The 15154-nt window shown below is 43.7% G+C and overlaps 1 protein-coding gene across 1 annotated transcript in view; it reads left to right on the forward strand.

Moving 5' to 3' along the window:
• LOC139558863 (adhesion G protein-coupled receptor B2-like) overlaps positions 1-15154 on the forward strand; it is a 635752-nt gene that overhangs the window by 346194 nt on the left and 274404 nt on the right. The window contains exons 13-14 of the mRNA XM_071374380.1: positions 8526-8604; positions 10866-10968. Coding sequence (XP_071230481.1) covers positions 8526-8604; positions 10866-10968 — 182 coding nt within the window. The remainder of the gene's footprint in view (positions 1-8525; positions 8605-10865; positions 10969-15154) is intronic.

Here is a 15154-nt window from a genome sequence, read left to right on the forward strand (position 1 = left end):
TGATTTCCTCATGGTTACAGGGTTAATTCCTCATGGTTACTGGGTTAATTCCTCATGGTTACAAGGTTAATTCCTCATGGTTAAAGGGTTAATTCCTCATGGTTACAGGGTGATTTCCTCATGGTTACAGGGTTAATTCCTCATGGTTAAAGGGTTAATTCCTCATGGTTAAAAGGTTAATTCCTCATGGTTACAGGATTAATTCCACATGGTTACAGCGTTAATTCCTCATGGTTAAAGGGTTAATTCTTTATGGTTACAGGGTGATTTCCTCATGGTTACAGGGTTAATTCCACATATTTACAGGGTGATTTCCTCATGGTTACAGGGTTAATTCCTCATGGTTACTGGGTTACTTCCTCATGGTTACAAGGTTAATTCCTCATGGTTAAAGGGTTAATTCCTCATGGTTACAGGGTGATTTCCTCATGGTTACAGGGTTAATTCCTCATGGTTAAAGGGTTAATTCCTCATGGTTAAAAGGTTAATTCCTCATGGTTACAGGATTAATTCCACATGGTTACAGCGTTAATTCCTCATGGTTAAAGGGTTAATTCTTTATCGTTACAGGGTGATTTCCTCATGGTTACAGGGTTAATTCCACATATTTACAGGGTTAATTCCTCATGGTTACATGGTTAATTCCTCAAGGTTAAAGGGTTAATTCCTCATGGTTAAAGGGTTAATTCCTCATGGTTACAGGATTAATTCCAGATGGTTACAGGGTTAATTCCTCATGGTTACAGGGTTAAAACATAAACAACTCAAATGTTAACAGTTTAGCCATTAATTCCGTGTGGTTAAGGTTGGGGCTATGGTTTGGTGAAGGCTTAAAATTAAATAATTTATGAAGACTCGCTATTACCATCAAGTAGGCTTGCTAGAGCATTGTGAACTGTGGTGGCGCAGTGCTCTGAGCAGGGCATTGTGAACTGTGGTGGCGCAGTGCTCTGAGCAGTGCATTGTGAACTGTGGTGGCACAGTGCTCTGAGCAGGGCATTGTGAACTGTGGTGGCGCAGTTCTCTGAGCAGTGCATTGTGAACTGTGGTGGCACAGTGCTCTGAGCAGGGCATTGTGAACTGTGGTGGCGCAGTTCTCTGAGCAGTGCATTGTGAACTGTGGTGGCACAGTGCTCTGAGCAGTGCATTGTGAACTGTGGTGGCACAGTGCTCTGAGCAGGGCATTGTGAACTGTGGTGGCACAGTGCTCTGAGCAGGGCATTATGAACTGTGGTGGCGCAGTGCTCTGAGCAGGGCATTGTGAACTGTGGTGGCGCAGTGCTCTGAGCATTGGCCGTCCTCAGGACCTTTTCAAATGTCCGAAATCTAAGTATTTGTCTAGCGATTAGGCTAATATTCCCATGCAATACTTTGCAGAGAGGTAGGTAGGTAGTTAGGTAGGTAGGTAGGTAGGTAGGTAGAAAGATACGCTATGCTATGAGACTGGAAATTGAACTCAGGGTAATCCTGTTTCCATTGATCATCCTTGAAATGCTTCTACAACTTAATTGGTCATGATTTGGAAAGGCACACACCTGTCTCTATAAGGTCACACAGTTGACAGTGCATGTCAGAGCAAAAACTAAGCAATGATCTAGTAATCCTTCTAACCCCCCCCCCCCCCTTAAAAGAGTTAGATGCACTATTGTAAAGTGGTTGTTCCACTGGATATCATAAGGTGAATGCACCAATTTGTAAGTCGCTCTGGATAAGAGCGTCTGCTAAATGACTTAAATGTAAATGTAAATGAGGTCAAAGGAATTGTCCGTAGTGGTCCGAGACAGGATTGTGTTGAGGCACAGATCTGGGGAAGGGTACAAAAACATTTCTGCAGCATTGAAGGTCCCAAGACTCTTCCAAGAGCTGGCCGCCCCGCCAAACTGAGCCATCGGGGGAGAAGGGCCTTGGTCGGGGAGGTGACCAAAAAGCTGATGGTCACTCTGACAGAGCTCAGAGTTCCTCTGTGGAGAAGGGAGAAGCTTCCAGAAGGACAACCATCTCTGCAGCATGAGATTCAACTCTTTGGCCTGAATGCCAAGCGTCACGTCAGGAGGAAACCTGGCACCATCCCTACGGTGAAGCATGGTGGTGGCAGCATCGTGCTGTGGGGATGTTTTTCAGCGGCAGGGAGACTAGTCAGGATCAAGGCAAAGATGAGTGGATCAAAGTACAGAGAGATCCTTGATGAAAACCTGCTCCTGTGCGCTTAGGACCTCAGCGAAGATTCACCTTCCAACAGGACATCGACCCTAAGCACACAGCCAAGACAGCGCAGGAGTGGCTTCGGGACAAGTCTCTGAATGTCCTTGTGTAGCCCAGCCAGAGCCCTGACTTGAACCCGATCTTACATCTCTGGAGAGACCTTAGAATAGCTGTGAAGCAACACTCCCCATCCAACCTGACAGAGCTTGAGAGGATATGCAGAGAAGAATGGGAGAAACTCCCCAAATACAGATGTGCCAAGCTTCTAGCATCATACCCGAGAAGACTCGATGCTGTAATTGTTGCCACCGGCGCTTCAACTAAGTACTGAGTAAAGGGTCTAAAAACGTGTGCAAATTATATATTTCAGTTTTAAAGATTTTATAAATTTGCAAAAATGTCTAAAAAGCAGAGTATTGTGTGTAGATTGATGAGGGGCAAAAAACAATTTAATCAATTTTAGAAAATGGCTGTAACGTAACAAAATCTGGAAAAAGTTAAGAGGTATGAATACTTTCTGAAAGCACTGTAGATAGATAGACAGACAGACAGAAATAGAGAGACATAGAGAGATATAGAGAAAGAGATTAGTATGTCTCTGTTGCTAATCCTGACCTCTATAATAACACAGGCCCCACAGGAAAGTACACACACACTGACTTTCTGTGCCCCCTACCATCCCCATGAAAGGTTAGCCTGGTGTCAGACGGTGTCTGGCGTCTCTGTCTGGCTCTGAGGACACAGCTATTCTCTCTCTCTCTCTCTCTCACACTCTCTCTCTCTCTATCTCACTCACTATCTATCTATTTATCTCTCTCACTCTCTGGCTCTCTCCTACTCTCCTACTCTCATTCTCTCTTTCTATCTGACTCTCTTTCTCGCTCTCTCCTTCCTCCCCTCTCTCTGCCGCACCCTCTCTCTCCCTCATCCCCTCTCTCTCCCTCATCCCCTGTCTCTCTCCCTCATCCCTTGTCTCTCTCCCTCATCCCCTCTCTCACACCCTCATTGGCTCTCTCTCTCCCTCATCCCCTCTCTCTCTCTCCCTCATCCCTTTTCTCTTACCCTCATCCCCTCTCTCTCTCTCTGCCACACCCTCTCTCTTCCTAATCTCCTCTCTCACACCCTCATCGGCTCTCTCTCTCACTCATCCCCTCTCTCTCTCTCCCTCATCCCTTATCTCTCTCCCTCATCCCCTCTCTCTCTCTCTCTCTCTCTCTCCCTCATCCCTTATCTCTCTCCCTCATCCCCTCTCTCTCTCTCTCTCTCTCTCTCCCTCATCCCTTATCTCTCTCCCTCATCCCCTCTCTCTCTCTCTCTCTCTCTCTCTCTCTCTCTCTCTCTCTCTCTCTCTCTCTCTCTCTCTCTCTCTCTCTCTCTCTCTCTCTCTCTCTCTCTCTCTCTCTCTCTCTCTCTCTCTCTCTCTCTCTCTCTCTCACTCACACTCCCTGACAGGGCCTTTCTCTCCCTCTGTGTCTCCCTCCATAGTGACAGTCATGACTAAAGAATTGCAGTGGTAGGAGGTCAGTGGCTCCAGAGAGCTCATTGTGACCAGTAGTCTGATGTTTATCAAAGTGTTTGGTTCATTTAACCTGTTACCAAAGCCATTCTCCCACAGACAGTCCCACTGATAGGCTCAATAGGATTGAGAATTGCACACATGCGCACACACACGCGCATTAGTTTATACGCACACACACACACACACACACACACACACACACACACACACACACACACACACACACACACACACACACACACACACACACACACACACACACACACACACACACACACACACACACACACACACACACACACACACACACACACACACACACACACACACACACACACACACACACACACACACACACACACACACACACTGGCCAATGATAGGCTCATGACTCGCTCCACAGCCCAATGCCTGGCTTGTTCACTGATCCATAAGATGACACTGACCCAGAGATATAGACTGGTTAAGACACTCCTAGACTGCATATACACAGATACTGTAGATCCATGCACTAGTTCTATGACACACAGACACACACACACACATTCACATTCAACCTCATAAGATACAATGATCCAATGACAGCCCAGAAGGTCAGGGCTTAATAAAGAAATGGATACATGACATGGTCTATTCATTTATACACAGTACTTAAACACAACCTATTACACCGTTGACCCTTAACGTACATCTGCAACAGATATCAATGGCATTCTGCCAATGTCTTAGATATACCTTGCTTTCATGGATGCGTTAGAGCTTCATCTCAATCTGTATACGCTCTAGTTTGATAGGCCAGTCTCAAGATCACGTTTAGTCATTTTCTATTTCAGTTGGCAGCTAACGTTTAGCAAAAACTCATTTAAACGCTAGCTAATGGTTAGCAAACACTCATTTAAACGCTAGCTAACGGTTAGCAAACACTCATTTAAACACTTTAAAAAATAATGGGGTGACCAAATTATATTAGAGGAAAATGTATTGATTAAAGTTTGTGTGACTGAATGGAGTTCTGGTCTCAATCAGGATGTCTGTAATGAGTTTGTGGTCTGGTCAAGTGTAGGAGTGTCACCCCGCGCTCCCACCCAGACACTTTCATCCACAATATAACGGGCCATCTCATTTGCATGTTCATGCACACTGCCTTCAATTAGGATCCATCACAGTGACTGCTCTTCGTCGTTGACTTTGATCATCTCTCTCTCTCTCTCTCTCTCTCTCTCTCGTTCTCGCTCTCTCTCTCTGTTAGATTTTGGATGACTCACCCCATGTGCCTGAGTATTTTCCCTCCTTTATTTTCCTTTCTACTCCCTCCCTCACTCCTCCATCCTTGCTTCCCTGACTCCTTCCCCCCTCTCTCCTCAATCCCTACCTCCCTTCCTTCCCTCCAGACAGGGTGACATTTAAAGAGGGACACCACCTCTCTGGGAGAGATCTACTCTCTGCGACACACTGCTCCAGGGAGAGAGGGATGGAGGGAGAGATCTACTCTCTGCGACACACTGCTCCAGGGAGAGAGGGATGGAGGGAGAGAAATAGAACGGGGGAAGCAGAGGAAGCACAGAGTAGAAAGAGAGTCTTTGGCCTGTTGAAATGGATGAAGGGGTGAAACACTTGCTTTGGTAATTAAAAATATGTTTCCCATGCCAATACAGCCCCTTCAATTGAATTGAATTGAATTGAATTGAATTGAATTGAATAGCGAGGGAACAAAGAATTTGGAGAGAAAAGTTCTGAAAAGAAAAAACCAGGAGGCAGTTGAAAATGGAAAGAGACGGTTGAGGAGGGAGGAAGTCTAGACGGATGAGGAGGGAGGAAGTCTAGACGGATGAGGGGAGAATGACATGTGGTCTGAGTTCAGTACAAGAGGCTATTTATCTTTCCCCTTTCACTTCTAAATGTCATTCTCTATCTATTGGTTTTCAACTCCTCTCAGCTGGTTGGTGAACCTTTAACCTCAAATCAAATTGTAATGGTCACGTACACATATTTAGCAGATGCTGTCGCAGGTGTAGTGAAATGCTTATGTTCCTAACTCCAACAGTGTAGTAATACATGACAATACAAAACAATGCACACAAATTCCAACATTAAAAGAAAGGAACTAAGAAATTAGCAATGTCAGAGTCCGGAAAATACATATAAACTCAGCAAAAAAAGATAATCCGTAAAAATCAAAATAACTTCACAGATCTTCATTGTAAAGGGTTTTAACACTGTTTCCCATGCTTGTTCAATGAACCATAAACAATTAATGAACATGCACCTGTGGATCGGTCGTTAAGACACTAACAGCTTACAGACGGTAGGCAATTAAGGTCACAGTTATGAAAACTTAGGACACTAAAGAGGCCTTTCTACTGACTTTGAAAAACACCAACAGAAAGATGCCCGGGGTCCCTGCTCATCTGCGTGAACATGCCTTAGGCATGCTGCAAGGAGGCATGAGGACTGCAGATGTGGCCAGGGCAATACATTGCAATGTCCGTACTGTGAGACGCCTAAGACAGCGCTACAGGGAGACAGGACGGACAGCTGATCGTCCTCGCAGTGGCAGACCACGTGTAACAACACCTGCACAAGATCGGTACATCCGAACATCACCCCTACGGGACAGGTACAGGATGGCAACAACAACTGCCCGAAATACACCAGGAATGCACAATCCCTCCATCAGTGCTCAGACTGTCCGCAATAGGCTGAGAGAGGCTGGACTGAGGGCTTGTAGGCCTGTTGTAAGGCAGGTCCTCACCATACATCACCGGCGACTACGTCGCCTACGGGCACAAACCCACCGTCTCTGGACCAGACAGGACTGACAAAAAGTGCTCTTCACTGACGAGTCGCGGTTTTGCCTCACCAGGGGGGATGGTTGGATTCGCGTTTATCGTCAAAGGAATGAGCATTACACCGAGGCCTGTACCCTGGAGCGGGATCGATTTGGAGGTGGAGGGTCCCTCATGGTCTGGGGCGGTGTGTCACAGCATCATCGGACTGAGCTTGTTGTCATTGCAGGCAATTTCAATGCTGTGCGTTACAGGGAAGACATCCTCCTCCCTCATGTGGTACCCTTCCTGCAGGCTCATCCTGACATGACCCTCCAGCATGACAATGCCACCAGCCATACTGCTCGATCTGTGCGTGATTTCCTGCAAGACAGGAATGTTCTGCCATGACCAGCAAAGAGCCCGGATCTCAATCCCATTGAGCATGTCTGGGACCTGTTGGATCGGAGAGTGAGGGCTAGGGCCATTCCCCCCAGAAATGTCCGGGAACTTGCAGGTGCCTTGGTGGAAGAGTGGGGTAACATCTCACAGCAAGAACTGGCACATCTGGTGCAGTTCATGAGGAGAAGATGCACTGCAGCACTTAATGCAGCTGGTGGCCACACCAGATACTGACTGTTACTTTAGATTTTTCCCCCTCCCCCCCTTTGTTCAGGGACACGTTATTCCATTTCTGTTAGTCACATGTCTGTGGAACTTGTTCAGTTTATGTCTCAGTTGTTGAATCTTGTTATGTTCATGCAAATACTTATACATGTTAAGTTTGCTGAAAATATACGCAGTTGACAGTGAGAGGACGTTTCTTTTTTTGCTGAGTTTCTTTTTATGTGATGGTGTGTGGAGACATTATGGACAGTATATGAATAGAAAAGGTGTGTACAGCAGTAGTTATATATGATGGTGTGTATAGACAGTAGTTATATAGGATGGTGTGTATAGACCGTAGTTATATAGGATGGTGTGTATAGACAGTAGTTATATAGGATGGTGTGTATATGCAGTAGTTATATAGGATGGTGTGTATAGACAGTAGTTATATATGATGGTGTGTATAGACAGTAGTTATATAGGATGGTGCGTATAGACAGTAGTTATATAGGATGGTGTGTATAGACAGTAGTTATATATGATGGTGTGTATAGACAGTAGTTATATAGGATGGTGTGTATAGACAGTAGTTATATAGGATGGTGTGTATAGACAGTAGTTATATAGGATGGTGTGTATAGACAGTGGTGGAAAAAGTACCCAATTGTCATACTTGAGTAAAAGTAAAGATACTTCAATAGAAAATGACTCAAGTAAAAGTGAAAGTCACCCAGTAAAATTATACTTCGTTAAATGTATTTGGTTTTAAATATACTTAACGATCAAAAGTAAAAGTAAAAGTATTAACCATTTCAAATTCTTTATATTAATCAAACCAGACGGCACAATTGTATTTTTTTACGGATTGCCAGGGGCAAACTCCAACACTCATACATCATTTACAAACAAAGCATTTGTGTTTAGTGAGTCCAGCAGACCAGAGGCAGAGGATGAGCAGGGATGTTCTCTTGATCAGTGTGTGAATTAGACCATGTTCCTGTTCTCCTAAGCATTCAAAACGTAACGAATATTTTGGGGCGTCAGTATAAATGTATGGAGTAAAAAGTACATTATTATCTTCAGGAATGTAGTGAAGTAAAAGTAAAATTTGGCAAATATATAAATTGTAACGTAAAGTGCAGATAAAAAAAATAAAAATTAACTAGTACGTTCAAGTACTTTAATGTACTTTAATGCACGTACTTTAATGTACTTTAATTCAAGTACTTTAATACACATTATGGACAGTATATGAATAGAGCAGTAGGCCTCGACTAGAATACATTATATACATATGAACCTTTAACCTTCTTCCTGGACAGGTGATCTGCTGTTTGGACTGTAGCCTTTGGGCATGCGTGGGATAAGTACCAGTTATGTATTTCCTCAAATCAATTTATATTGATAACTATTATGTTTGTGTCTTTCAGAAACAGAAACGGAGACCTCGTATTTTGTCATCGGAGCCATCCTTTATCGAACCTTAGGAGTCATCCTTCCTGCCCCCAAGTAAGTGTGTTTCCTATTACAATAAAAAGTGTTTGCAATTCATTTAGCTTATCTCTCTCTCATCCAACATTCTTCATCTCTAAAGCCTTAAACCTTGCCATCGCAGATTATCCCACTACCGCTAGCACTTCCTGGAATTCCCCACTCCTGCTAATCCAATTATATGGGAACTACCGGAGAAGTGGGAAGAGTTTATCATTCAGGAGGGCTTAACTATCCCGGTCAGACTGATCCTTCCTAACGCTATGGTGACAAACGGATGGTAGTGCTTTGGTGTCAGGTCTTTCCATGTCATGGTTATTAGGATTAGATATGGAATTATACACTTTAATCACTAAAGATGTGTGACAGCCATCAATCCTGCGAAAGGACCGGAGATCCATTGCCTTTTTATTTCTACCTTCCCTCTCAATTGGTAATCTTCTCCCTAGATGTAATGTTATTCTAGTCAGCTATTCCTTTCTTCATTCCTTGCTCCCATTCTCCATTTTTTTAAATTATTTTATTTTATTTTTTATTTAACCTTTATTTAAACTAGGCAAGTCAGTTAAGAATAAATTCTTATTTACAATGACGGCCTAGACCGGCCAAACCCGGACGATGCTGAGCCAATTTGGCACCACCCTACGGGACTCCCGGTTGTGATACTGGAGTTAAACATTGCACTGTCTCCATCCTCTACCTCCCTCCTCTCTCTTTCCCCATATGTTTATTTCTTAATGGTCCTGGACCTAATACTCAATTCTGGTGATATTACTCAGGTCAGGTGATATTACTCAGGTCAGGTGATATTACTCAGGTCTGGTGATATTACTCAGGTCTGGTGATATTACTCAGGTCTGGTGATATTACTCAGGTCAGGTGATATTACTCAGGTCTGGTGATATTACTCAGGTCTGATGATATTACTCAGGTCAGGTGATATTACTCAGGTCTGGTGAAATTACTCAGGTCTGGTGATATTACTCAGGTCTGGTGATATTACTCAGGTCTGGTGATATTACTCAGGTCTGATGATATTACTCAGGTCAGGTGAAATTACTCAGGTCTGGTGAAATTACTCAGGTCTGGAGATATTACTCAGGTCTGGTGATATTACTCAGGTCTGGTGAAATGACTTAGGCCTGGTGCTAGTTATTCCCTATATAGTGAACTACTTTTCACCAGGGCCCATAGTTATTCCCTATATAGAGAACTACTTTTAACCAGGGCCCAATAGGGTGCCATTAGGGATGCAGACCCATGGTAGTGGAGTGCTCCTCTTATCTGATGTCTGTTGAATGCTAATATGTTGAGGACTGTTTATTTGTTTAGGGTCTTGACTCTTGGTTGCATTGGGTTTCTGTGTCTCATCAAGATGGTCTTGTATTTTTGGGATTTTTAACCAGATTCATTCTCTCTCCCTTTTTTCTCTCTTTTTCTTTCGCTTTCTTCCCCCCCTCTCTCTCTCGCTCTCTTTCTGTCTTTCTCACCTTTCTTTCTCTTCCCTCTCGCTCTCTCTCTCTCTGTCTGTCTCTCATCTCTCTCTCTCTCTCTCTCTCTCTCTCTCTCTCTCTCTCTCAATTCAATTCAATTCAATTCAAGGGGCTTTATTGGCATGGGAAACATGTGTTAACATTGCCAAAGCAAGTGAGGTAGATAACATACAAAAGTGAAATAAACAATAAAAATGAACAGTAAACATTACACATACAGAAGTTTCAAAACAATAAAGACATTACAAATGGCCGATGACCTCAGGCCTTGGATATTCCAGGATGATATAGTGAAGGCTTTTTGTTCCATAAAGTGTCCAATGTTGTTGGTCTCTCTCTCTCTATCTGTCTCTCATCTCTCTCTCTCTCTCTCTCTCTCTCTCTCTCTCTCTCTCTCTCTCTCTCTCTCTCTCTCTCTCTCTCTCTCTCTCTCTCTCTCTCTCTCTCTCTCTCTCTCTCTCTCTCTCTGTCTCTCATCTCTCTCTCTCTCTCGCTGTCTGTCTCTCATCTCCTCTCACTCACTCTCACACTCTCTTTCTTTAACTCAACATATGTTTTCATTGCCAAAGCAAGTGAAATAGATAATAAACAACATTGAAATACATTATTTTTAAACTTCCAAAATAATAAAAACATTTCGAATGTCATATTATCTCTATATACAATGTTGTAACGATGTGCTATTTCTGTCTCTCTCTCTCTCTCTCTCTCTCTCTCTCTCTCTCTCTCTCTCTCTCTCTCTCTCTCTCTCTCTCTCTCTCTCTCTCTCTCTCTCTCTCTCTTTAGAGCCCCTGCTGTGATCAACTCTAAGATTCTGACGGTGACGGTCCGACCAGAACCCAAACCCAGTGAACCCATGGTGGTGGTGGAGCTGTCCCCACTGCTTAATGTGAGTATACCATGGAATAGCCTGATAATGCTGTCATAGCCTGATAATGATGTGGCGTAGTCTGATAATGATGTGGCGTAGCCTGATAACAATGTAGCATAGCCTGATAATGATGTGGCATAGCCTGATAATGATGTGTCATAGCCTGATAATGATGTGTCATAGCCTGATAATGATGTGTCATAGCCTTATAATGATGTGGCGTAGTCTGATAATGATGTGGCATAGTCTGATAATGATGTGGCATAGCCTGATAATGATGTGTCATAGCCTGATAATGATGTGGAATAGCCTGATAATGGTGTCATAGCCCGATAATGATGTGGAATAGCCTGATAATGATGTGGCGTAGTCTGATAATGATGTGGCGTAGCCTGATAATTATGTGGCATAGCCTGATAATGGTGTCATAGCCTGATAATGATGTGGCGTAGTCTGATAATGATGTGGCGTAGCCTGATAACAATGTAGCATAGCCTGATAATGATGTGGCATAGCCTGATAATGATGTGGCATAGCCTGATAATGATGTGTCATAGCCTGATAATGATGTGTCATAGCCTGATAATGATGTGTCATAGCCTTATAATGATGTGTCATAGCCTGAGTGGTACAGTACTCCTTCACATCCTTGTCGGTGGCTTTTCAATGAGAACAGAACTGGAGAGTTTAATGACAGACTGTGTCCTGCAACAATGAGCCACTGTAGACGGTTGACCTTACAGCACATTGAACCACCATAGACTGTTGGTTGACCTTACAGCTCAGTGGACCACTGTAGACTGTTTCCATTACAGCACATTGAACCACCATAGACTGTTGACCTTACAACTCAGTACACCACTGTAGACTGCTTGGTAATCTGGTGCTCTGCAGCTGTTGGGGGGATGACCTTGGCCAAGGGGCAGCAGGTAACCTAGTGGTTAGAGCGTTGGACTAGTAACCGAAAGGTTGCAAGACCGAATCCCCGAGCTGACAAGGTACAAATCTGTCATTCTGCCCCTGAACAAGGCAGTTAACCCACTGTTCCCCGGTAGGCTGTCACTGTTAATAAGAATTTGTTCTTAACTGACTTGCCTAGTTAAATAAAAAAAGTATATTTTTTAAGGTGTGTGTGTGTTCTTGCTTGTGTGTGTGTGTGTGTGTGTGTGTGTGTTTGTGTGTGTGTGTGTGTGTGTGTGTGTGTGTGTGTGTGTGTGTGTGTGTGTGTGTGTGTGTGTGTGTGTGTGTGTGTGTGTGTGTGTGTGTGTGTGTGTGTGTGTGTGTGTGTGTGAATCATGCCCTGCAGCTGTTGGTGGGTAGTGACCTTGGCCGGAAGCCAACGCCCAGATGCTGAAGTAGCGCCATGGCGACAGATGTTGGCGGAGGGGGAGGCAGAGGGGAGGGGAGGAGGGGTGTGTTGGGGTTCCTGTACTGAACATTGTTCATACCGTGAAGACATCTTTTCCCAACTGTCAATACACCTTCCCAATGACGGCCAGTGTGTGTGTGTGTGTGTGTGTGTGTGGGCGCATGTGTGTGAGTGAGTGAATATAAAGATGTAGGTTTATGAATACAACATACAAAGACTATATCCACAGATGGTAGTATTTAGTCTTCTGGAAGGTAGCCTATTGGTGGAGCTGAAAGCGTCATTATATGATGTCTGTGCTAAAGACAGAGGCAGACAGCGTGGGAGTACCCTTTTGTCAGTCACCATGGAACTAGCGCTAGCCCGTCTGACTGGTGATTGATGGCTGAATGATAGCAGACGTCGCTACGCCACGTAGCATCGGAGGCTAATGCGCTCTGAGGGACTTGTGATGTAGATGACATCGTTGTGTGAGTGAGCTGAAACGTAGAGCTGTCATCCCATGCAAACTCTGGTTCACAACGTGATGCATCACTCTTTCTGTCGTTGTGGAAATCACCTTTCTGTCAAGAAGGGGACAGGTGGAAGTCCCACCGCACTATACAGTCAGGATAGATGGACTATACTATGACCTTGACCAGGGAGGGAGCGATAGAGAGGGAGTGAGGGAACGAGGGAGGAAGGAAGGAAGGTAGAAACTTAGGGGGCATCTCAATCCATGCTTCATCACATCCGCCGTGATTGGGAGTCCCATAGGGGGGCACACAATTGTCCCAGCGTCGTCCAGGTTAAGGGAGGGTTTGGCCGGTGTCGTGTCTTTTGCTATGCCGGATTAAGTGTTATGACATGCTATTCTATAAAATACATTCTCCGTAATTAATATTACCTGATTGAACTAATCATGTAAATGTAATTAACTAGAGAGGAGGGGCACCACGAAATAATATTTATAGAGCTGTTATCTTCCGAATAAACTCTTAAAGACCTAGTAATATTTTACATCAATAGCAGTCAATATTAATCGTCACCTTATTTCAGTCTCATCTGAAAGTTGTACATTCTTGGTTATCTTCACGAACCCTGGCTAACAAGTTGAATCAGCAATACAAAATTGGGTTTAATTATTTATTTACTAAATACCTAACTGATCACACAGAATCACACATACACAATTAAATCATAACTTGATTACAAATTGCCGTCATAAAGGAAAACGTACCTAGCGGGCGGAACAGATATGACAGCTTGTTACACAAAGGAAAAGGGGCTGGGTTTGAGTGAAAGAGCGGGAGACTGGAACAGAGGCGAAGCTGTGCTATCGTAAATACAGTATCTTATGCATTCTAAATTACCGCCCATTTGTAAAAAGAAAATGCAATAAATATTTACTCTGAGCTGCGCTTCAGTAGGTTGGTGGTAGATGGAAGACCGTGTTGCCAAACCGAGTCCTCTGTCCTTTGAAGAATGTCTCTGGTGGTCACTGGATACGTTGTAGTAACGTCGTTGTGTAGTAGACGGGATACTCTGTCTGTCCTAATTTACGTTTGCAGCTGCTGTTGCTAACAACGTCTAGGAGGTATCACTTCTATAGTGAATACGATTCAAAGTTCATACCATTCACAACCAAAGCTCATGCTGATGTTGGCTTAGTTCTGTAGTTATTATCTGAACCATTCTGACATCGGATTGTCATCCTAATGTACCCAGAACAGAAGGTTATATTTTTGTCAATGGCTTATATAGTGGAGGGAGAGGGGTGTGTCTGAAAAGTTTATTACCCATGTCTCTTCACAGGGGCGGGCCACTGGTTGAGTAAACTTATGAAAACCCAAATCTCTCATTTGGAAGCTAAAATTACATTTCATCTCTTCACAAATAGTTTCATATTCAAACATTTGAATTAAACAACAATTCCATGTGAATGCGATACCTCTGATGTTTAGACTTTCCACAGTAGAGTTTATGTCATTCTATCATTGATGAGAATGTGCCAGAGGGCAACCGAACTGACATAATATACCTTAAGTACCACCGCATATGTTCAGCTGGTCGGATTACCAGAATATAGTTAATTTCCCCCCAACTTCTGATGTTCCCAGAATCTCTACGTTAAACAAAGGGGCTTTCTAATGTCACATCAGTAGAGTAGGGAGAGGAACGGGGTGGGGGGGGGGGGGGAGGTATTTATGACTGTCATAAACCTACCCCCAGGCCAACGTCATGACACCGGGGTAGGCCGTCATTGTAAATAAGAATTAGTTCTTAACTGACTTGCTTAGTTAAATAAAGGTTTAAAATAATAATAATAAAAGTAGTTTAAACTCTTCTTTCCGTTCCAATAAAAGGAGATTTGAATGACCAAGAGGCGTAACAGTTCTACAGTTTGGTCCTGTACATCCATTATAAACAGCAGAGCAACATTCTGGGGCTCATACAGTTTGGTCCTGTACATCCATTATAAACAGCAGAGCAACATTCTGGGGCTCATACAGTTTGGTCCTGTACATCCATTATAAACAGCAGAGCAACATTCTGGGGCCCATACAGTTTGGTCCTGTACATCCATTATAAACAGCAGAGCAACATTCTGGGGCCCATACAGTTTGGTCCTGTACATCCATTATAAACAGCAGAGCAACATTCTGGGGCCCATACAGTTTGGTCCTGTACATCCATTATAAACAGCAGAGCAACATTCTGGGGCCCATACAGTTTGGTCCTGTACATCCATTATAAACAGCAGAGCAACATTCTGGGACCCATACAGTTTGGTCCTGTACATCCATTATAAACAGCAGAGCAACATTCTGGGACCCATACAGTTTGGTCCTGTAC

The sequence above is a fragment of the Salvelinus alpinus genome, chromosome 29, assembly GCF_045679555.1.
Source record: "Salvelinus alpinus chromosome 29, SLU_Salpinus.1, whole genome shotgun sequence".
Taxonomy (NCBI): domain Eukaryota; kingdom Metazoa; phylum Chordata; class Actinopteri; order Salmoniformes; family Salmonidae; genus Salvelinus; species Salvelinus alpinus.